Source organism: Callorhinchus milii, unplaced genomic scaffold, assembly GCF_018977255.1.
Source record: "Callorhinchus milii isolate IMCB2004 unplaced genomic scaffold, IMCB_Cmil_1.0 Scaffold4, whole genome shotgun sequence".
In the NCBI taxonomy this organism is placed as follows: Eukaryota; Metazoa; Chordata; class Chondrichthyes; order Chimaeriformes; family Callorhinchidae; genus Callorhinchus; species Callorhinchus milii.
In genome coordinates, this window is record NW_024704745.1 from 6858044 (window position 1) to 6880285 (window position 22242).

A 22242-nucleotide genomic window follows, 5' to 3' on the forward strand; every position below is an offset into this window, starting at 1 on the left:
GGCCCCGCCCCGGGCCGTGAGTGACAGGCGCTGACCCTGCCCCACAAGGGGCAGTGAGTGACAGGTTGGCCCCGCCCCGGGCAGTGAGTGAGGGCTTGGCCCCGCCCCTGGCAGTGAGTGACGGCTTGGCCCCGCCCCGGGCAGTGAGTGACGGCTTGGCCCCGCCCCGGGCAGTGAGTGACGGCTTGGCCCCGCCCCGGGCAGTGAGTGACGGCTTGGCCCCGCCCCGGGCAGTGAGTGACGGCTTGGCCACGCCCCGGGCAGTGAGTGACGGCTTGGCCCCGCCCCGGGCAGTGAGTGACAGGTTGGCCCTGTCCCGGGCAGTGAGTGACGGCTTGGCCCCGCCCCTGGCAGTGAGTGACGGCTTGGCCCCGGCCCGGGCAGTGAGTGACGGCTTGGCCCCGCCCCGGGCAGTGAGTGACGGCTTGGCCCCGCCCCGGGCAGTGAGTGACAGGTTGGCCCCGCCCCGGGCAGTGAGTGACGGCTTGGCCCCGCCCCGGGCAGTGAATGACAGGTTGGCCCCGCCCCAGCCAGTGAGTGACGGCTTGGCCCCGCCCCGGGCAGTGAGTGACAGGTTGGCCCCGCCCCGGCCAGTGAGTGACGGCTTGGCCCCGCCCCGGGCAGTGAGTGACAGGTTGGCCCCGCCCCCTTCCCGGCCAGTGAGCGATGGGTTGGCCCCGCCCTGGGCAGTGAGTGACAGGTTGGCCCCGCCCCGGGCAGTGAGTGACAGGTTAGCCCCGCCCTGGACAGTGAGTGACAGGTTGGCCCCGCCCCGGGCAGTGAGTGACAGGTTGGCCCCGCCCCGGACAGTGAGTGACAGGTTGGCCCCGCCCCGCCCCGGGCAGTGAGTGACAGGTTGGCCCCGCCCCGGGCAGTGAGTGACGGCTTGGCCCCGCCCCGGGCAGTGAGTGACAGGTTGGCCCCGCCCCGGGCAGTGAGTGACGGTTGGGGGAGACAGGCGCGCGGGCACGGACGGAGGGCCGAGGGTCAGAGGTGGTAACGGTGTCAGTGTGGGACGGCGCCGGGCCCCGGTGTGCAGGATGCCTGTCGGCGCGGTGGCGGCCGAGCCCCAGCTGGAGCCGCTGCTGCAAATAGACCCGAACCTGAAACCGTTCAGCGAGGAGCTGCGGAGGAGGTGAGACACGGCTCCCCCGACCCCCGGCCTCCGGCCCCCGGCCCCCGGCCTCCTGCCTCCTGCCTCCTGCAGCTACAGCCACAGGCCCCGAGTGCTGGGGGGGGGGGGGGAGTAGGGAGGAGTGAGTGAGGGCCGGGGGAGTAGGTGAGGGGGGGGGAGAGAGTAGGGGGGTGAGAGTGGGTGGGGTGGGGGGCTGAGGAGTGGAGTGAGGAGGGGGTGAGAGGGAGGGAGGGAGGAGGGGGTTGAGGAATGGAGTGAGGAGGGGGTGAGAGGGAGGGAAGGAGGAGGGGGTTGAGGAATGGAATGAGGAGGGGGTGAGAGGGAGGGAGGAGGGGGTTGAGGAATGGAGTGAGGAGGGGTTGAGGAGTGGAGTGGGGAGGGGGTGAGAGGGAGGGAGGAGGGGGTTGAGGAATGGAGTGAGGAGGGGGTGAGAGTGAGGAGGGGGTTGAGGAGTGGAGTGGGGAGGGGGTGAGAGGGAGGGAGGGAGGAGGGGGTGAGAGTGAGGAGGGGATTGAGGAGTGGAGTGAGGAGGGGGTGAGAGTGAGGAGGGGATTGAGGAGTAGAGTGAGGAAGCGGTGAGAGTGAGGGAGGAGGGGGTTGAGGAGTGGAGTGAGGAGGGGGTGAGAGTGAGGGGTTGAGGAGGAGGAGGAGGAGGAGGGGAGTGAGGAACGAGGTTGAGGAGGAGGAGGGAGAGTGAGGGTGAAGAGGGGAGAGTGAGGGTGGAGGAGTGAAGGGTTGAGGGTGAAGGTGGGAGAGAGGGTGAGGGGAGAGAGAGAGAGAGAGAGAGTGAGGAGGGGGTGAGGGATGTGCGGAGGATTGAGAGTGAGGGGTTGAGACACTCTCCTTCCTGTTTGCGCAGCCACCAACCAACCGCCTCTGGAGTAACGTCTGGTTATTCCTCATTTCCCCGCAGATGTGCCCCTTCTCTATGTTGCCGTTAATCTTCTTGCATTTGCACCGATTCCGTGATGTTTCATCGGAAACGAGTGTGAAGCAATAGTGATTTTTTTAAAAGAAAAAAAAATTTTTTTTTTGCACTGACGCAGCCGCGAAGGGTACGACAGTTTTGGGGGGTTCATCGGCTGATTGGCGCGAGCCTGGCTCCGTGGGTCGCGCTCTTGCCTCTTGAGTTAGAAAAGTTGTGGTTTCGTGCCGTGCGGCAAACATTAAAGCCGTGTTCACATTGGCTGCAACGTTTGCTTAACCAAATACACAGTCACTACGCTTCAGTGGATCTTGAAAGGCTTTGAGCTGCTCTCCCGGTACGAAAGGCGCAAAATCAAATGCACCGGTCGATAGTGTTGTTAATAATATTCTCACGGCATCTTTCACATTCACTTAAGAAGGCAAATGAGACCTCGGTTTAACGTCGCGCCTGAATTATACCATCGCTTGAGTGTGCGGTGGTCTCTCTCTCCTCTCTCTCTTTCCTCGCACCCCGTTAAGAGTATCAACCAAGTGTGTTGGCTGAATGTCCCCGACCTGAGCTTTGAACTCCGCTTCAAACCAGGTCATGAGCAAAATTTTAGAAACCTTGGACGTCGGTTTAAAAACAAAATCTTCTCATGACTTTGAACCTTACCAGTGGTTCTTTGAAGCATTCTCTTCAGATGTCTGGGAGCAATCTGAAGGCAAGTTGTACTGTAGGGATCGACACCGGGTGTTTGGGGAATTGTTTCTGTGTATTGAAATATAAAAAATAGAGGGTTTTTGTAAAGTTGTAGACTGGCACTGAATCAAACGCCTTTTGAAAGTTTATGTATATAACATACGCTGTGTTCTTTTTATCTGTATGAATGCTTGAAATTACAGCACGGAAGGAGGTCATTTGGCTCCTGTATTTGCTAACTACTATACTTGAATACATATTCCATTCCTGTCCCTATATTGGTTGGTTCCTCCCAACTATTGGTCAAGCATGATCTGCTGTTTGCCAATATATTTTGACATTCTTCATTTCATCCTTAAGTGTCCACTATTGTTCCTTTTTCATTAGCGCTGAGAATAGTTCAAGGGTGACTGAGTGAATCGATGTCTTCAAGGTAAATAGTAATAGGTTTATGACATTGCACTGGGAACATGTCTGCCTGAAATACTGTCACTTCCACTGTAGCAAACACAGAATTCACTTTTATTCTTTCAGCTCAGGTGACCTCTACATCTCATATATTTTGTTTCCTTAACCTACATCTAATGTGAATCCTTAGATGATGATATTGGTGTACAAGGGGAATGGCAACAATGGTTATCATTTGGTTCGATATTGCTTGTGGGTTTAGATCTGCACTTTATACTGCTGATTTATGGAAATTTCAGATGTCTCAGTGATTGATGTTTTTGTGCATTGTGGTATTGCACAAGTGTTTAGCCTTTTTAAAAACTTGTGCAATACCACAATGCACAAAAATGGGAATACATGTTCCCGTTAATCCTACGCTTTGAATGTCAAGGTTATATCAGGAACGTTAGCCACACAGTAAACATTTGGAGTCCTTCCCAAAAATGGCTTCACAAGGAATGTCATGAGACTTCTCGGCCTCCACCTTGCTGTAACCTTGTGTTCTCAATCCCTCCCCCTTGCATCCTTTATAAAGAGTGAATACCACGGATTTTGGAGAGTGTCCAGCAGCAAATTAAAAGAAAAAACTTGGCCTTTGAACATTGCATGTTTGAAATTATTAGTTTCTTCCATTCTGCTGTCAGAGTTTTAGATTTCCCACTGTTAAACTTTCTCCTCAAATGGTTTGTCCTGGACCTCCTTTCCCTGCCCTTTTAAAAACCTGTGTCTTTATTTAACTTTCTCAAGTTCCAACTTCCTCCCACTCAACTTGCTGGTCCTAATGGTCGTTGGCAAGCTCTTCCCAGTGGATAAGGCAGTATAAAGGCATGTTGTTTGTGCCGCAGACTGTTAAATCCAGGGATTTGAAATCTATCCCAACCAGATTCCACGGTGACTCAAAGGCCTTGAAATTTAAGAAGCCAAAGCAATGGCAGCATTATTACAGGGATTACTGCCTGTCCTGTGTTAGCCTCAAGTAGGGAGTGTGAATGTTGCATTTACTAATTATTCCAGTAAGGATTCTTCAAAACAACACCAAGGCTTCCAGACAGTGCCTCAGTTCCCAGGTGTTCCTATTTTTGCTTCGTCCGGCTCAGCAAGCCAGTTTGCTCCGTTGATGTTGGTGTTGATGCTGTCTGTGCCTCACCTAATCAGTTATTTCCACATTCAGGTTGTGCAGAATAGATCTGATCGCTGGCAGGGAAGTTTTGCACCCCTATGTACATATGCATCAATTCACCTGCCGTGAAACAAATTCTGTAAACCTCCTGTAATTGGGTGATCCTTTCTCTCATGTCCTCATCCTCTATCCACCCTCCCTACCCCTTCCAGTGTCTTTCGAGACATCATGTTGAAGTGAATACATGTCCCGGAGAGATACATGGCTGACACTGGAAAACATTCTTTCACTGACTGCTTTGGGCTCCCCAGATTTTATCCCAACAATATTCCTCCGACATGCCAAGGTATGTCCCAGTCTCTTACTTTCCTGTATATACAACCACAATTTATTTATATAGTGCAACTTTTGCATTGGGAGGGTGGCTCTAAATTGCTTCATATAAACTAACATTATTTGAATGCCCTCCTCACTGTAACTGTTCCTAGTTCCACTATTCGTAAAATCAAATTAGTTCAAAACTCTTTCAACCGTACCCTCACCGGCACCAATCTCTCTACCTCATCACCCTAGTCCTTCTCAGGCTCCACTGGCCTCCCATTGTGGAATGGATTCATTTTAAGATTCTCACACTCACGAATAAATCACTTCATGCCCTGGTATCTCCCTACCTCTCCAGCCTGCTTACACCTCACCGCACTGAACTTCCTTCTTCGCTCAGTCGGCGCCGAACTCCTTCATGTCTCTCGCCCTCCTCCTCTACCATTGACGGCCGTGCTTTCAGCCACGAAAAGATAGAAGTTTCAATCTCTCTGCCTTGTTCCTCTTTGGCTGTCTTTAGATCACACCTGGAGACCGTATCTATGGTGGGGGGAGGGAGGGGGCGAGTGCGCGGGGGGAAGGGAAAGGGGAGCATGGGACAGGGGAGAGGCAGTGGTGGGGAGTGGGGATGGAGGGAGAGATGGTGTGGGGGGTAGAGAGAGAGAGAGAGAAAAATTCCGGTTTTCCCCAGTAAGAAACTCCTCTATGCCCTTCAACCCCTTCCCCACCCTACCTCTGTGATCTCCCTACAAGGCCATTCCCTTTGCCAAGCAAACATCGGCTTGTTTCATGTTCTCCCACCTTATCTGCACCACTGGCGCCATTTTACCACCGCACTCCGGAGCTCCATTCCCTGAGTCTCTCCGACTCGCTCCCTCCCTCCCCTCTTTCAAGGCATGTCAAGATCTAACCCTTCGACTGCGCTTTCGGTCATCTTTTTCCTTCCCCATCCCACCTCCCTCAGTGTTTCACCTCCCACCCCCAGCTCAGATGCCAAGCCGATAGGGTTGAGCACCTCTGACGTCAGAAAGGTGCTGTGTAAATATTATGTTATGTTTCTGGAAGAGAAATTCAAAAATATTGCTTGTGTAGCCCGCGGATGTTTCTCAAATAGGACATCCAGCCCTCAGCTCGTGGACCACCCTGATGCATGTGATTGGTAGATGCTTTTCTAGAGGTCGCAAGGGTATATCTTTTGCAAATGGATTAGGGCTGTATACGGTAGAATCGTGTTGTAGCTTCTGTTATGATCGTCTGTTGCTGTGCAATGGCTCAGTGGGTTTTGGCTGTTGTGCAAGACTTCAATAGGGCAATCCTATCAGTGCCTCTGTTGCAAAACCAATAAACATTAAAACCTTGAAGAGGTGCCGAGGGAATAAGCCGTGCAATAATGAACTGGCAGTGGTCTTGTGGCTGCCTCTGTTGAACTATTAGACATTTAAATGAGAGAAATTACATTTCAGCAGCGTGGTATCTTGAGATAATGGCTAAGGGAAAATTTGCGTTTCCCATAGCGCTGTTTTCGTGTCACTTTAGGTGGTAATAAATAAGGCTTTGAAAGAATAAGTTACTTGACTGTAGCACTGCATGAATCACTTCCAACAAGATTTATAAAGTATGTATGTGAGGAAAACAGGTCTTTTTAAATGAAAGATGTTGGGCGTTTTAGGTCCACAGGGTGACCAAGCATGCTTGTATTCCGGTACATTACCACCTCGTATTTTGTTGCTTCTCTTAAAATGTGAGTGTAGCTCTGTTTGTGTGATGACGCTATATCAAAAGCTAGGATTATTACCTTGCGGGATAAATGAAAACGTCTATTACTGTTCTGAGTAGGGATAATGGAAACCACGGCATCTGTGCATTTTCACAAGTTAGGTATAATAATAGTGCTTTCAGGTAAAATACTTATCAGGAAGGTTATTACAGAGGCTCATCCTGGAGTATTCCTTCAGAAACTTCAGTAAATGTTTTCTTAATTTCTAAAAGCAGTCAGTTCTCCTTTAGCAGTGACATATATTTTCCTTTCTCGCACTCACTCCTCTCATGTATGTATGTCTCTCACCAACCCACACATTCCTCTCCCTCTTCTCCAAGTTAATTCCAGCAGAATCGACTCACTGTTGTTTGGTGCACTCTATATTATGAATAAGTAGGTTTGGTACTATCAATGCAAAACAGTGCCTGAAGGGTGTGGCTTCAGATCCTCTTTACCTTCAGTGTTTTGGGAGAGAGGGAGGGAGGGAGGGGTAAGGAATTGATGCCTGAAGCCATGATTTGACTACTGGTGTCCTGGTCAATCCTCCAGATTAATTGATCGTGCACTTTGTAGCTATTTATAGGATCTTTATGCGTGAAATGGCTTCTGCTTTTGCCAACAAACAAGTCATTGCGCTGGTGGAAATTACAGTTAAGCTGAAGAAATTTGAGGCTTTTCCAAGGGTTTAGGGGCTATAAAAATGTGTTGAAGAATTTGATTGAAGGACAGCGGACAGAGCGTATCATAGGATCATTTACTTTCCGGAATTAATTTTTGGGGTTTCCTTGGGAGCAGATGGTTCTTTTCTGGTGCTGCACAATCTTATGCTATTGTGTTTATTCGAGACCTGAATTGCAGTGCTCTCGTTTGGTGGGACTGTCAGCGTGTCTCTGCGCCGATACTGATATCCCTGTCATGCCTGTGTGTCTGCACGTCCTCGCTACATGCTCTGCTGATTACTTGTGTGGCTGCTTTTGTAGCATCGAAGTGACCTTTCAAGTTGATTTTCTCCTCGTGTAATGCAGCAATCCAGTTTCATGCAGTCAGAATCCTGAAATGGATTTCAAATTGAGATGGGAAAGGTATGCAATGTATGCTTGCACACACACATTATATATGTACAGTATATTTGAAGCTGCGTGTCCCCTTATCCACTTTGGAGATCACAGGAGTCCAATGTTCTCAAAATGAATTTTGTATCAGATGAACAAATCCCAGAAGTGGTTCAATGCCATCAGTCAAGTCAGGCTGTGATGTGGGAGAAAAGTCTTTAGTTGCATGAATGATAAAATTTGCAATTTTATTTAAGTAGCACAAAGTAAGCCTATGGATACTGAGTGAGACGTACAGAAACGGATGGAGAGGATGGAGAGAGACTCACGCACAACACACGGGGCAGTTTGAGAGGCAGAGCAGGAAAGAGATGCACGCGCACGTCGTCCTTTAGCCATTGGGCTTTCGTGTGTGTGATATTGTGCCACTTAAGTACCAATTGTAATCTAGAAAAAGTGAACACATATCCTGCTTTGTAGAAGCGCCACATAAAACCGTAGAATAATACAGCATGGACTACGTTTCAGTGAAATCCTTCTGAGCTAGCCGCAGCAGCCATTCCAGAAATCTTTTGAATAAAACAATTGAGTTGTCTTGTAAAATATGCAGCATTTTTAAACGTAGCTTTCATGTGGAACCGAGGGCGGTGGGGCCCCTGCAGCAGGTGGGCCGACATCTGTGGGCAGGTGGATGGCCTATACAGAGATGCAAGGCACAGAGCAGCCTTTTTCGGCTGCTTGTTTGTCCACTGGGCATTTCTGCCGTGTTCTGTTTTTATTTCAGGGTTTCCAGCTTTCTTATGCTCTGCTGTTTATCACTTCTCATTTGAGCCGCGCCGTCTTATTATTTTACTGCAGATCTTGCCAATACCTGCTTTATGCAATTTATAGGCTATTAATGACCCGCTGGAGATATGCTGTGTCTGAGTTATTGATATTCATTGTTTTAACCTTGTGCATCTTTTTCATTATGGGCTTGCTATTACCCGCTCTCCCGCTGCCTCTGCACCAAATTACAACCATGCAAATGTGCTGCCAACCATCACGATGACATCAAATCCTTTCGAGTTGCTCCAGCACCTTGGGTCGCCCTCACCATCCCCCTGTACGTGAAAGGCACTATACAAATGTAATTGTGTCGCTCGCTAAGTAGCAGTTGCAGAGCTGATGGTAAAGGCTGAAGCTGGGTAATTTTGTATTCAGGAATATCTCCTGGACTCTGCTGCTATTACTATTTCAGTTTTGATTTGGAGCAAAAAAGTATTCATTGTTGTTGTGGAATTAATAAACATCAACTGGCCGCAATCAACAGTGTCTCTGATATGTTTTGCTTTCTGGATCCGATTCTCTCTTAAAGAGTCTCATCCAGTCCACCAGCTTTCACTTCTGATGAAGGGCATTACACGTGTCATTCTCTTGTCGGATACTGATTGACCTGCTGTGCGTTTCCTGCATTTTTAGATTTTCAACATTGACAGTTGTTTTAATCTCCTATGCTTTTTATCTTGCTCTCTGTAATGCACCACCACAGTGATGTCGCTGGGATTTCAGTCCAGTGTTACGGTAGGCGTGGGAAATGATCCTACTGCTGCAGAGTTCAGTTATAGATTTTTTGCTTCCTAGCTCACATCTGGAGATCGTGTTGAACTGTATAACGCAGAAGTGAAGGACTGACAGTGGAGAAGCAGAAGACAAATTAAGGGCATCCCATAAGAATTCTATTGGCACAACATTAAGTTATTTTTTTTGTAAAAGTCAAGGACCACTGCCTTATTTATTCAGGTTCCTACTTGCTATAGTAACAATAATACTCTGATTTAATATAGGATCTATAACTTTTCAAAGAGCTTCACAGGTCGTTGCTGCCAAGTGTAGTGACTGCATATTTGCAACAAATATTCCTTGCACTTGATTACAGCATCTACAATTTCTCCAAGTTGTATCAAGTGTTGTCGCTGTGTATTTGTAAAGAGGCAAACATAATTTGTGCACAGTGAAGTCCCATAAATAGCTGTACATTGAGTGATCAATTAATATGGAGGATTGTCAGACAGGCCAGCAAGAGAAACTTTTTCTTTAAGAATAGATATCATTGGATGTTTAATGCGGACCTGGACAGGCAGACAGGAGCTCAGTTTAATATATGTTTTGAAAGAGGTGCCTCTGACAATGCAGCGCTCCCCGGTTAGCCGTGCTGGAGTCTCGAGATGTTACCCAGAGATGCGAGTGCTGCCAACTCACATGCTTCTCTGCTGGTGTTTGGATGGCCATAAGAAGGCAAGTGATAATAATGGATTGGGGTGTTTTATGCCATTCTTCTTTCTCTTGAGGGTAAAACTGGTTTCCCCCACAAACACACTACAATGGTTGATGGAGAATCACAGAGCCAAACCCAGGCAATTTGTCTTTAAGTATAGGGTTTACTTGCAATGTCACCGGGAAGGGTGGTCGAGATTGCAAAGGATCTTCATCTATTCCTTTTACCCATTTCAGCTTTCTACTGCAATCCCAATCTCTTTCTACTGAAATCCCTGTTGTGTCTGTGTTCATCGTTGTTGCACCTCTCCAGCTATCAACAACAACATGCATTTATATGGCACCCTTTACGTTGGACAATATCTCGGAGAGCTTCACAATTGCAGGATTAGACACTGAGGAAGGGGAGAGGTGTACCTAGGCACGGTTGAAAAGGTTGAAGGTGAGATTTAAGGGTAGGGAGGGGGCGAGGTACAGGGATAGAGGCAAGGTTTGAGGCGTGAAGGGCTCAGCTACCAATGGAGGGGGATGTGCAGCAGGCCTGTGCTCATTGAGCGGAATATGTTAGGAATAGATCAGAGAGATAGTGTGGAGCTAGGGCATGAAGGGATTTGAATTCGAGTATGAGGATCTTGAAATCGATCCTTTCAGAAGAGCCAGGTGGGATTAGGTTGATCAACGTGCAAAATTCAATGCGGGTGAGGACACAAGCGCATAGTTTGGGATTAGCTGGCTCTTGATGATGGTGGAACTGGGGAGCTGAGCGAGGAGTTGTTTAAGAATGCTGTTTTAATGGCATTTTCATGCTGTTTCCCCATAACCCATGAACATTATTTTTGGAGCATTTATCCAATTCTTTTTCTCTTGGCTGAATGTGCATTATTTCAATCACTTCCTCTGCCTTTAAAACTTTTTTGGGTATAAATACACTTTGTATTCAGCCTGGCTAGTTGGAGTGGTCTTTTTGTTTAACTAAAAAGAAAGCTTGTATATAAAAATAATTGGAATTCGAAGGCAAGCATCCTTCAAGATGTGGTCAGTAATGATCTCGTTCTTGAAGCTGCCTCTCTTCAATTACAACTGTACTCCAGCCATTCCATTATCGCCTAAATACTACATAAAATGCCTGTCACAGAAAAATATTTTGTTGCCTGTAATGGAGGTGTAAGTGGTCTTCAAGCCCTTAATTATAATGATGATAATTGGAAGAACTGAAATATATTGGGTCAGGCCAAACACAATACAGGTGCAACTTGAAGAAAAATCTAATATCCTGCTCTGAAATTAAGCAGGCAAGTAATTTAGTATTAACCAGAGATGGAGCAAATGGCAGACACTCAGGTTAGTGTAGTGGAGGCTCCACGATTAGGCAGGTGGATATTAATTGTTGGTTGTAATGTTCAAGCTGCTATAAGGATGTGCGGCTCCTTCCCTCCATGGTGGATAATCGTGATTCCATTGCCTTTTTGTTTGAAAAGGCCACAGTTCCGGTCCCAGAAGGAATAACCTTAGGCTTTATTTATTGTCGGTGTCGGAAAGTACAGAAGTAGAAAAGATCGTGGTCACCTGGCTGGACCCTAGTAAAAATCTTAATAAGAAATAAATTGAATAAATGACCCTAGTTAAAATGATCCTTCAGTTAAAAAAGGAGATCGCATAACTCAATCGATTCTCTCCAAATAATTGTCTTATTTCCTCTTCAATTTACAGTCTATTACACTCTGTATACTGCAATTGGATTGAACTGTTTCTTCTTTTTGCGTTTTCTAAGCTTGACTTTATGCCTCCTTGTTTTTGAGTTTGTAACTCTGCTGAACATATTGTTCAGATTCAGGTTAAAGAACCATAGAAATTTACAGTACTGAAGGCCATTCAATCCACTGTGATGGCTCTTTTAAAGAGCAATCTTTTAATTATAAATAATCCTTGCATTTGATATAGCACCTAAAATGCTGATGAGACACCTCAAAGTGCTTCACAGAATATATTGTAAAGTGAATTGACTGTACTTTGTGGGTAAAATGTGGCAGCCAATTGCATACAGCAGTGTCCCACAAACATTCGTGGATTAAGTGACCTTTTTTTATGGATTATTACCCTGGAAAGCGATCCACCAATTGACGAACTTCTGGGTTCCCACTCTCTGCTAGATAAACCGAAGCGTGTGGAGTAAGGAAACTTGCCTAAGGTTTCGTCCCACCCGGGAATCGAACCCGGATAGTTTCGCTTGAGAGACAAGCGTCTAACCACTATGCTACGAGACTCCACTGAACAGTCGGGGATCAGGACCCGAGCGTGGGGGGCAGGATTGGGGTGAGGGAGGGCAGAGAGGTAGGAGGGCGGCTGAAGTCACGGTCGAAAAGGAGGATCTTGAGTCGTGGCTTGAAGGAGGCAAGGGAGGGAGAAAGGTGAAGGGATTGTGGGATGAAGTCCCAAAGGGTGGGGGCAAAGCGGCTGAAAGCCTGGCTGCCGATGGTAGGGGGGGGGGTCAGGCGGGAGACATGGAGCAGACCGGAGCCTGCTGAGCGGAGAGCGCGGACAGGTTGATAAGGGGTCAGCAGGTCCGAGATGTAGGAGGGGACAAGGCCATGGAGGGCCTTGAAGGTGAGGACGAGGATTTTGAATTCTATCCTCTGAGGGATGGGGAGCCAGTGGAGCCGGGCGAGGGTGGTGGTGATGGATTCACGGAGCCTGATGCGGGAGAGGATACGCGCTGCAGAGTTCTGGATGATTTGCACCATATGGAGGGAAGAGTTGGGGAGGCCGACAAGGAGTGAGTTTCCGTTGTCGAGCCTTGAGGTGACGAATGCACGTATGAGTGTTTCGGCGGCTTGAGGGGTGAGACAGTGGCGGAGTCGGGCAATGTTGCAGAGGTGGGGGAAGGCAGACCGGGTCATGGCACGGATATGGGGGAGAAATGACGTTGAGAGTTGAACAAGACCCCAGGTTCCAGATTGGTTTGGTGAGGTGGAGTGTGTATCGTGTGGATGCTGATGCTGCAAGTGCCTGAGGTGCAGAGGCACTGGCACACGCCAATCAGGAGGGCCTCAGTCTCGCTGACATTCAGTTGTAGAAAGTTGGCTCTCATCCAGGACTTGATGTCAGACAGACAGTCTGTCAGGACATCAGTTGTCTTGGAATCGAGGGTGGAGGCAGAGAGATGGGTGTCATCCGCATTCATGTGGAAGTTGACTCCATGTCTGCGGATGACGTGACCAAGTGGGAACATATAAAGGTAGAAGATGAGGGGACAGAGGACAGAGCCCCGAGGAACACCGCACATGACTGCGGGGGCTGGAAGAGAGCTCTGAATGTGTGTGTGTGTGTGAGAGGTTCTGTGAGGGCAGCGCTGTGTGAAGGGGCTCTGAGAGGGTTGCACTCTGTGTATGTGGCTCTGAGAGGCTTTATGTGTGTGTGTGACTCTTTGAGGCTTGCTGTGTGGGACATCCTCCCGACGTGAAAGGCGGTATACAAATGTATTCTTGTGTGTGAGGCTTACTGTGTGTTTGTGTGACTCTGTGAGGCTTTGTGTGTGTGTGTGTGTGAGAGGGGCTCTATGAGGGCAGTACTGTGTGACGTCCTTCCGACATGAAAGGCGCTATACAAATGTAATTTTGTTGTTGTTGTTGTGTGTGTGTGGGGAGAGGCGGTGGAGGAGGATGGAGTGATCCACAGTATCGAAGGCAGCAAGAGGACAAGGAGGCAGAGTGAGCCTCGGTCACAGATGGACAGGATGTTGTTTGTCATCTTGACCAGAGCAGTTTCCATGCTGTGAGCAACACGGAAACCCGATTCAGGGGCTCGTGAAGGGAGTAGTAAGAGAGAAATGAGCGAATCTGGGAAGCAACGACGCTTTCAAGGACCTTGGAAGGAAAAGAGAGGTTGGAGATGGGCCGGTAGTTAGAAAGCAGGGATGGGTCCTGGGAAGGTTTTTTTAGGATGCGCGTGATTATAGCTGTTTTTAGGTGGATGGGAACGGTGCCAGATAATAGGGAGAGATTGACGGTTTCGGAGAGTTGAGGGGCGATGAGGTGGAACTGGGAGTTAAGGAGAAGGGTGGGGATGGGGTCAAGGGAGCAGGTGGTGTGCTTCATGTTGGATATGATGGTGATGAGAGTGGAGGGGGAGACAGGTTCGAAAATGTGGAGGGAGGGATGGGTAGGGGTCGGAGTGACGGGGGGAGAAAGGGAGGGAGTGGCGATTTGGAGGGCCGAGGCAGCTGAACGGAACCCCTCGATTTTGGACTCGAGGAAATCCAGCATCTCCTCACAGTCAGAGCTTGAGGAGAGAATGGGAGGGTGGACAGAGGAGACAGTTGGTGGTGGAGAACAGGAGCCTGGTGTGTGCTTCGCCTCCAAGATTATCTTGGAGTAGAAGGACGATTTGGTGGAGGCGAGGGCGGAGCGGTATGTTTTGATGTGATCTAGCCAGGTCTGCTGGTGGACCGTGAGATCAGACTTGAGCCAGGTGCGTTTGGCAGCCCGCACCTGATCCTTGGTGGAGCGGAGGTGGCTGGTGTACCGGGGTGAGCTTCGTGAGTTAGGAGGTGGTTCGGGAGGTGAGGGGTGTAAAGACATCAAGAGCGGTGGAGAGGGAGTTGTGCAGGAGAGTGAGCGAGGAGGATAAATCAGTGCGGAAGGTAGGCCAGAGGGGTTAGCAGAGCGGATGTGGAGGGAGAGGTTGTGAAAAGAAAGGAGAGAGGAGAAGTCCGAGGAGATAGAGCAGGAGGAGGTGAAGTGAAAGCTGAGGATAAGAAACTGCTGTGAAACCAGGGCTTTGAATGTAATATTACAGCAACTCGCGGGTGAGATATGAGGGGATTCCATGCAGTTTCATACGGTAACAACAACAAGATTACATTTGTATAGCGCCTTTCGCGTCAACATTGCAATCTCCGATGAGGGTCAGCGTCCCAGCATTCAATCTTTATTTTCCCACTGCTGTCATCAGTCTCACTCTTGATTCTGATTAATTTTGCTGGGGGAATGAAAATTTTGCCAGGGATAATTGAAGCCAATAAGGAATCAAAATCTGCTGTATGCCGGGGAAGTTTGGTGATGTGGAGTTAAGGGGAGTGCAGGAAGCAAACCTAAGGAATGAGGGTACTTGGAACAATCCAGTGCTCACACTCAGACTCATGATAGAAGGAATGACAGTGGGTGAGATCGAGTTCAATCCCTGACTGGTGGGCTTTATTTTACATTAGATGTCTCTTTGTCAGGTTGAATAAATGCTTCCTGTGTGTGTGGTGTGTGTAAGGCAAGAGAGGGAAATAGGCTGCATTTAATGATAATAATAATAATCCTTGCATTTGAGACCGCGCTTTTCATGTCTTATAGATGTCTCAAAGCGCTTCACAGAATATGCTGTAAAGTGAATTGACTGTATAGTTGTGGGCAAAACGCGGCAGCCAATTACGCACAGCAATGTCCCACAAACAGTTGTGGATTGAAAATGACCAATTTATTATTGTTTTTGGTTTTGGAGGGATTATTATTAGGCTCTGTGTGGAGTAAGGAAACTTGCCCAAGGTTTCGCCCTCTACCTGGAATTGAACCCGAGTGTCTCGCTTGCAAGGCGAGTGCTCTAACCACTGAGCTACAGGACACCACAAGTCCTATATATTTCTTAAGATGTGAAAGAAGTGTATGTTACTGAAGAAGAACATGCAGAGGATCAGACTTTGTGGGTTTAAGCCCAATGGACTTGACTTTATAGTCCAGGCTAACACTTCAATTCAGCGAACACGGCAGCATTCTCTCAGTCCTGCACTGAAGTGTGACCCTGGTTATTGGCTAAGAGAGGGGAGTTTATAATAACAGTAATAATAATCCTTACATTTGATATAGCGCCTTATCACATCTTCGAGACGTCTCAAAGTTTTTCACAGGATATACTGCAAAGTGAATTGACTGTATATTTTGTGGGCGAAACACGGCAGCCAATTGCGCACAGCAGTGTCCCACACGCAGTTATGGATTGAGTGACCAAATTTTTATATTTTGAAGGTATTATTACCCTCGGAAAAGTGATCCACCAATCGAATCACAAATGGGTTCCTACTTCTGCTAAGTAAACAATACAGTACAAATATATAAAGTTACATTTGTGTAACACATATCAAGTTGAGAGGACGTCCCAAAGCGCTGGACAGACGCATGTGGAGTAAGGAAACTTGCCCAATGTTTTGCCCTGCCCGGGATTCAAACCCAAGTCCTCTCGCTTGCGAGGTGAGTACTCTAACCACTAAGCTACAGGACTCCACTCAAGGATTCCGGGTCGACAATCCTTCAAATCATTCATCTCATGAGTGTTTGTGGGAATTTGCCTATAAAACGTCAATACATGTGACATTCATGACTAACGCATTTTGATATGTTTTGATGCTGTTGGCAATTTAACAATGCAAGTTAATTATTCTCATAAGACTTGCAAACTTGATTGGCCCTATGTTACACATGTCTAATTGCGTTTTCGATGATGAAACCTGCAATTCAGTAAATAAAACACTCCTCATCTTTTACAGTTTTTTTAAGCCAAAAGCCAATCTAAATTTCAGCTCCACTGTATTTGTGCATACTTTCTCAAAGCTCCCTTTTCCCTTGTTTTTATTCTTAAAGGTACAAAAAGTTCCATACATTGCTGAAGAGTATTGAGGAGAATGAAGGAAGTCTGGACCAGTTTTCAAAGGCTTATGAGACATTTGGGATCCACTCTCAAGGCAATACTATTTATTGCAAGGAATGGGCACCGGGCGCAGAGGCTGTGTTTCTCGTTGGAGACTTCAGTAAGTAACTGTACAGACTGGTTAATGTGTCTACTTGTTCCTGGTCATAATGTTTCTGCTTTAATGTTAGCATTAATTCAGTTAGGAAATTAGTTTTGTTTATACAGTTTGTAGGTATCTGCATTGTCCCCCTCTTCCTACGTTTAGTGATGACCAACGATGACATCTCTTAGGTGGGGGGTCAGGTGGGGTTCTTTGGGGCTGAGCTGGCACAAGGTGACTTACTTGACAATGCGATATGGGGAACTGAGTTGACCCTCTATTGTGATCTGGACTGTTTTCTGAGACAGGTGGACGCATTAGATTCCAAAGCATCTCTGATGACAGACCAGCCAGCCTGGCTTAATAGCAGGATTTTGAGACCTGTCAATGGGGAAAGTGATTCATCGCTCGGGTCCTATTTAACCCTGTAAGCCCAAGACCTAATGGGCAGGGTGCACCTAGCTGGACACGTAGCTGGGATGTTTGCCAGGCAGTCCTCGAGATTGTTTGTCCCTCCAGACGAAGAGTGCACATTTCATTCCAGACATGAGGATATTTCTTGAAATATGCACTCTGTCTGGTTTGGATACGTTGAAACACGGTATGGTTTCTGCATGTCAGATACCCAGCTGACCCCCAAAAAGCTTCCTTCCAAATGTGGCAGATCGCTGTGAATCTGCATTATATAAGAATGTTGCCTTCCTCATCCGGGTGCAGATACGGAAGTTAAGTCAGGCTGAGATGTCGGTGAAAATTTATTCTTTGGTCTATGGTTGCATTGTACCCAGGTTCATGATTTTACTCGAGCAGTGCAAAGTGGCGATCTGATCCAGATCTGTCCATACGTATTGATATAGATACATACATAGAGAGAGTAAGACAAACACATACAGATGCCATCAGGCCTGGTATCTGCATAGTTTTCATATCCACATTGTGGACAGTTAATGCAGATATCGGGTTTTCTTCTATAATCCATAGCAGTTTGGGCTTTCTTGTGAGCTTGAAGGCCCTGCATCCCATTAGTGGTTGGCTTGTGCTACTACAATTGCAGATGATGAAGCTTGAATTTTAGGGGTTAGTTCTACAGTGAGGTTTTGATGAAAGTCATTTCTGAGTATGTCCTGGAATCCCACAGATGCTTTGCCCCTTTTAGACTCATTCTGATAATGAACTCTCAAAGATTTCTATTCCAATGGAGAATGAATGACTATGTTTTTCGAGCTAAAAAACATCAGCGCTTTAACTTCGTGCGTTTCAATCATCCAGTCAGTTATTTTCCTTTGGAACTGAAAGAAAAGCTTTATCTTTAAATCTGCCAGGGTTTTGCAGGTGCCAGGGGTGAAGCCCGTTATGGCTGAGTGCATTTTTAAACTGGATACAGTTGGGTAGTTGGACATCGTATTTTCCCTGGAATAATAATAATCATAATAATCCTTATAGTACCTTATCTTGTCTTCAAAATGTCTCAAAGTACTTCTCAGAATATACTGTAGAGTACAAAACGCGGCAGTGAATAGCTCACAGCAGTGTCCTAGAAACAGTCGTGGATTGAGTGACCAAATCATTTTATTATTAATTTTTAAGGGATTATCACCCCTCGGAAAAGCAATTCGTCAATCGACTAACAACTGGGTTCCTATTTACTGCTAGGTTAACCGAGGCGTGTGGAGTAAGGAAACTTGCCTACTGTTTCGACCTACCCGGGAATTGAACCCAGGTCCTCTCGCTTGTTAATGAATCCAACAGTAGGTTTCATATTTCTGCATGTGATCATTTTGATCTACTGTGAAAAGTTGGATGACAAAGGAGAATTAAGTTGAAGAATTTGGAGATGGGGAAGAAAAGTACTGCACTTGGCTTGCAGTAAAATGGACTTGTTGGATCAAAATTGTTTGAAGAGTTGTTAGAATATGTTCTAAAGTATTAAACATTCTCTCTTCTAATTCATACCTGCCCCTGGCCAAATTTTTAATAATAATGGTACCAAAGCCATCTGAGAATGTTGCAAATTTCTATCTTGGATTTGCACTTAGTGAGATGGCTGTCTTTAACTGTGAAAGTGAGTAAATACTCACTTGGTAATGAGTGCGTGTGTGTTCGCGTGCGGGTCTGTGTGTGTGTGTGCATGGGCGTGTGTGAGTAAAAGGCAGGAGAAGGAAAGAAAGAGACCTTGCTTTGAGGTAATTCAAGATAGTGTCTTGCAGCATTTGCCACTGGCTATGGATAAGACCATCAGAAGTACAATGTTAATTGCATCACAATAAGAAGAATATGCAAGTGTCTAACTTCTTAAATAAAAGGGGAAGAATATTACAAAGCTTTTCCAACTGTATCCTGTCATTGCGAAAGCATTTCATTTACCAAAGAATATACAACCTGAGAGAAGTTGCATTAAACTGCACTCCCAGCAAAGCACCCTTTGTTTTCAAAGCTGCAGAGAGGGGACGAAACTGAACATGTTCCTTCTAGATTCCGGTGTGTTGGATTTCTGTGTATCATTAATCAATCTCCAACCAAGAGGTTGGACATTGACCCTCTTCTGCACTCTGCCAGTAATTTCTGATGTGAGTGCTAGAAACCTGCTACTGCTATCCATTTTCTTATGCTGTGTCTTTAAAACCATTGCTGGTATATCGCCTTCTCACCCATTACTTGACGACTAACTAAATTTAGTGCCTGTAAAACTGCATGTCATCTAGGTTACTCCAACTCCATACGTTGCTTTTTCCCAGCTTTTCTGCTCCATCTGATACTTTGGAGATTGTCAGTTCCCTGCGGATCAGCAGAATGTTCAAAAGACGATTTTATTCCCTTAGATCTCCTTTCCTTTTATTAAGGTTGCTGAGCCAAGGGTTTCTTTTTAAAGCTGCAAATGGTATTGTTTTGGGAACGAGAACACTTTCCTGAATTGCATATTCATTGTCTAGTTCACTCCCAGATCAGTTATAGCTCAAGTTAAACACACATAAAAGCTTGCTCTATGCTGCCACATCCAGGACTCTCAGGATAGCTACAGTTTGAGTTAGACATGGAATAAACTATAAATCTTTGTCCACACTGTCCCTTTCCACATTCCCAGGGCAGCCACGGTATTGGTTAAATGCCGACTAAAGCACCTCTGCATTATCCTGATCGGAGCAGTAGGGTGGCAGAGGTAAAGTGGAGTCATTTAAGAGTACGGAAGAGAATCTTGAATTTGATCTGCCAAATTCAAGAGTTGAAACATTCAGCTTTTTTTGTTGGTCAACTGGGTGACAACATGAGGATACCTGTCACCATGCTTAAGGTAAGGGTGGATAGTAGGCTCACTGATCCCATCCCTTGTGAAAGGGGAGTAAGGCAAGGCTGCCCATTGACACCAACTCTATTCGATGTATTCAACAATGACATGTTGGACGGCATTGAGGTGGATGGACTGGGTGCGTCTGTTGCAGGCCTCTCTGACAGGATTGCGGTGCTTCTGTTTTGGGGACTTTATTTGCTGCACTCGCCATCTTGAACACTGCGCCAACTAGTGGGACATGGTGGTGTGTGCCCCCAAGTGCGGAATCATGGCTCTGCAGGGCTAAGGGAAGATACCGAGATTGTTGATTGGAAGTACAAGGGGCATCAGTCCCAATAGTTAGGGGTAGTGGTTGGACGTCAACATTTGCTTGGACACTGTCTTGAAGGATCTCGTTGAGAAGGGGCAAAGGGCACTCGGGTATGCTTATTTCTCTTCAAGTACAGCAAGTTCTCGCGTGTGTTAAAGCCTTGCTCAAGGAAGGAAAGCGAGTGAGATTTTGATTGACTATATTGCGAACTTCCTTTATGGTTCTGAGCCCCTGGGATACAGCGGAGAGACTGAGGACCTCGAAGGATTGAAAGGGGCAAAAGAGGAGATATTGTTTTCTTTAATTTTTAATCATTATTTAAAAATGGTGTACCCAATACCAAGATAATTTTCAGGCTTTTGCAATATAAATCTGCGTAATTAATAGCTCCCTAATAGTTGATAGGTAGTTGATAACTGTAAAGGTGTAAACTTACCGCGAATGCCCTCAGTATTTCCTCTGTTTCTTTCCCCATGAGACTCTGAATTATAGGAAAGAATCGAACCGCAGCACAGGATGGTTTATTGAGCCTATGCTGATGCTCACTGGAGCTCTCCACTGTAATTTCATCTTGTGCTCTTTCCCCAGAGTTTTTGCGTGTCAGTTGTTTTTCTAATTTTCTTCTCATTGGAATATGCTGTTCTGCTTCTGGCACCGAGATCGTTCCCTGCTCATCTGGTTGAGGTGTGGTTCCACAGGTGTTGATTACCCTACAGGACCAGTCTCAAGTTGGCCATTGGTCATGTGCTGGGCCAAAAAAAAATGCGGCTGTGGTTTTTCCGCGGAATCTGCTATTAACACCCCCCTCCGCTAAAAAAACCCTCCGCTATAAACCCCCCCTCTGCTATAAACACCCCCCTCCGCTATAAACACCCCCGTCCGCTATAAACACCCCCTCTGCTATGAACACCCCCCTCTGCTATGAACACCCCCCTCTGCTATAAACACCCCCCTCCGCTATAAACACCCCCCTCCGCTATAAACACCCCCCTCCGCTATAAACACCCCCCTCCGCTATAAACACCCCCCTCCGCTATAAACACCCCCCTCCGCTATAAAACCGCTAAAAAAAAAGTTTCTGGCGCTTGGGCCTGTCGTGCTGCGGGGGAGTTACTGTGGACGGAGCAGTTCCGGACGCACATGCGCGGTGCAGCTCCCCACTCGGAGGCCCCGCTGTTGAGATTCTCTGTGTGTCTGTGTGTGTGTGTGTGTGCTTGTGAGTGTCTCTGTGAGTGTGTCTCTCTGTGTGTGTTTCTGTGTGTGTATGTCTGTCTCTCTCTCTCTGTATGTGTGTGTGGCTGTTTGTGAGTGTGTCTGTGTTTCAGAACCTTGGGACGTCCTCCCGACGTGAAAGGCGCTATACAAATGTAATCTTGTTGTGGTTGTCTCTCCTCTGCATCTGTGTGTTTGTGAGTGTTTCTGTGGGTGTTTCTTCTATACGTGTGTGCTTATGAGTGTCCCTGTGTAAATGTCTGTGTGTCTCTCTGAGTCTCTGTCTCTGTATCAGTGCCAAGCCCTGAGAGGCAGGAGGTGGTACATCCTGTAGCCACGCAGTCAGGACACTGGTCCTTAGGTCTACTTTTTGTCAAATCTCCAGGCCTTCAGGCTTGCGCTGACGTCTCCCCCCACCAAATGGGTCACCCTTTTTCCGTTAAAGAAAAAATTAATTCAAATTTTATGCAACAATCTAAATATGTGTTATTTCCTCATGTTTAGTTTTTTATCAATAAAGTGAAAAAAATGTGGGATGGCAGTAAAATGTACCTCAATAGCACCAATCATCTCCCTGCAGTTTCCCCCCAAATTTGGCAAATCTCCCTGCAATTTTTGGCAAATATTTCTGCAATTTTCTCTTGGTCCAGGTTATGTGTTAGTTTTGATTGTGAACGTTTGTTGGCTATTCAACTGCAGAGAGCTTTACAGCCATGCCTGACCTCTTCCCACCAGGGTGTCACACACACACAAGACCAGTAGAGGATGTTGAAAGGGGATTGAATCTCTTTTCAGCATTGGTTTTACTCTCTCTTACACCGGGAAATCTGGGACTGATTTAGTCTCCCGATGGAGACCAGAATGTTTGGCGCAAAAACCAGAGGTTGAACCATTGACCACAAGCTGCAGTTCTATTTGCTATCTCCTACCCTCCTGGTATTTTGCTGACACTCGTTCCCTCAC

At 46.9% G+C, this 22242-nt stretch overlaps 1 protein-coding gene across 2 annotated transcripts in view; it reads left to right on the forward strand.

Moving 5' to 3' along the window:
• The first annotated feature begins 934 nt into the window (after window positions 1-934).
• The window catches only part of gbe1b (glucan (1,4-alpha-), branching enzyme 1b), a 162864-nt gene continuing 141556 nt past the window's right edge, over window positions 935-22242 (forward strand). For both annotated transcript variants that reach the window (XM_007903568.2, XM_007903569.2), the window contains exons 1-2: window positions 935-1135; window positions 16323-16489. In XM_007903568.2, the coding sequence (XP_007901759.1) occupies window positions 1041-1135; window positions 16323-16489 (262 nt within the window). In that variant the 5' untranslated portion in view covers window positions 935-1040. The remainder of the gene's footprint in view (window positions 1136-16322; window positions 16490-22242) is intronic.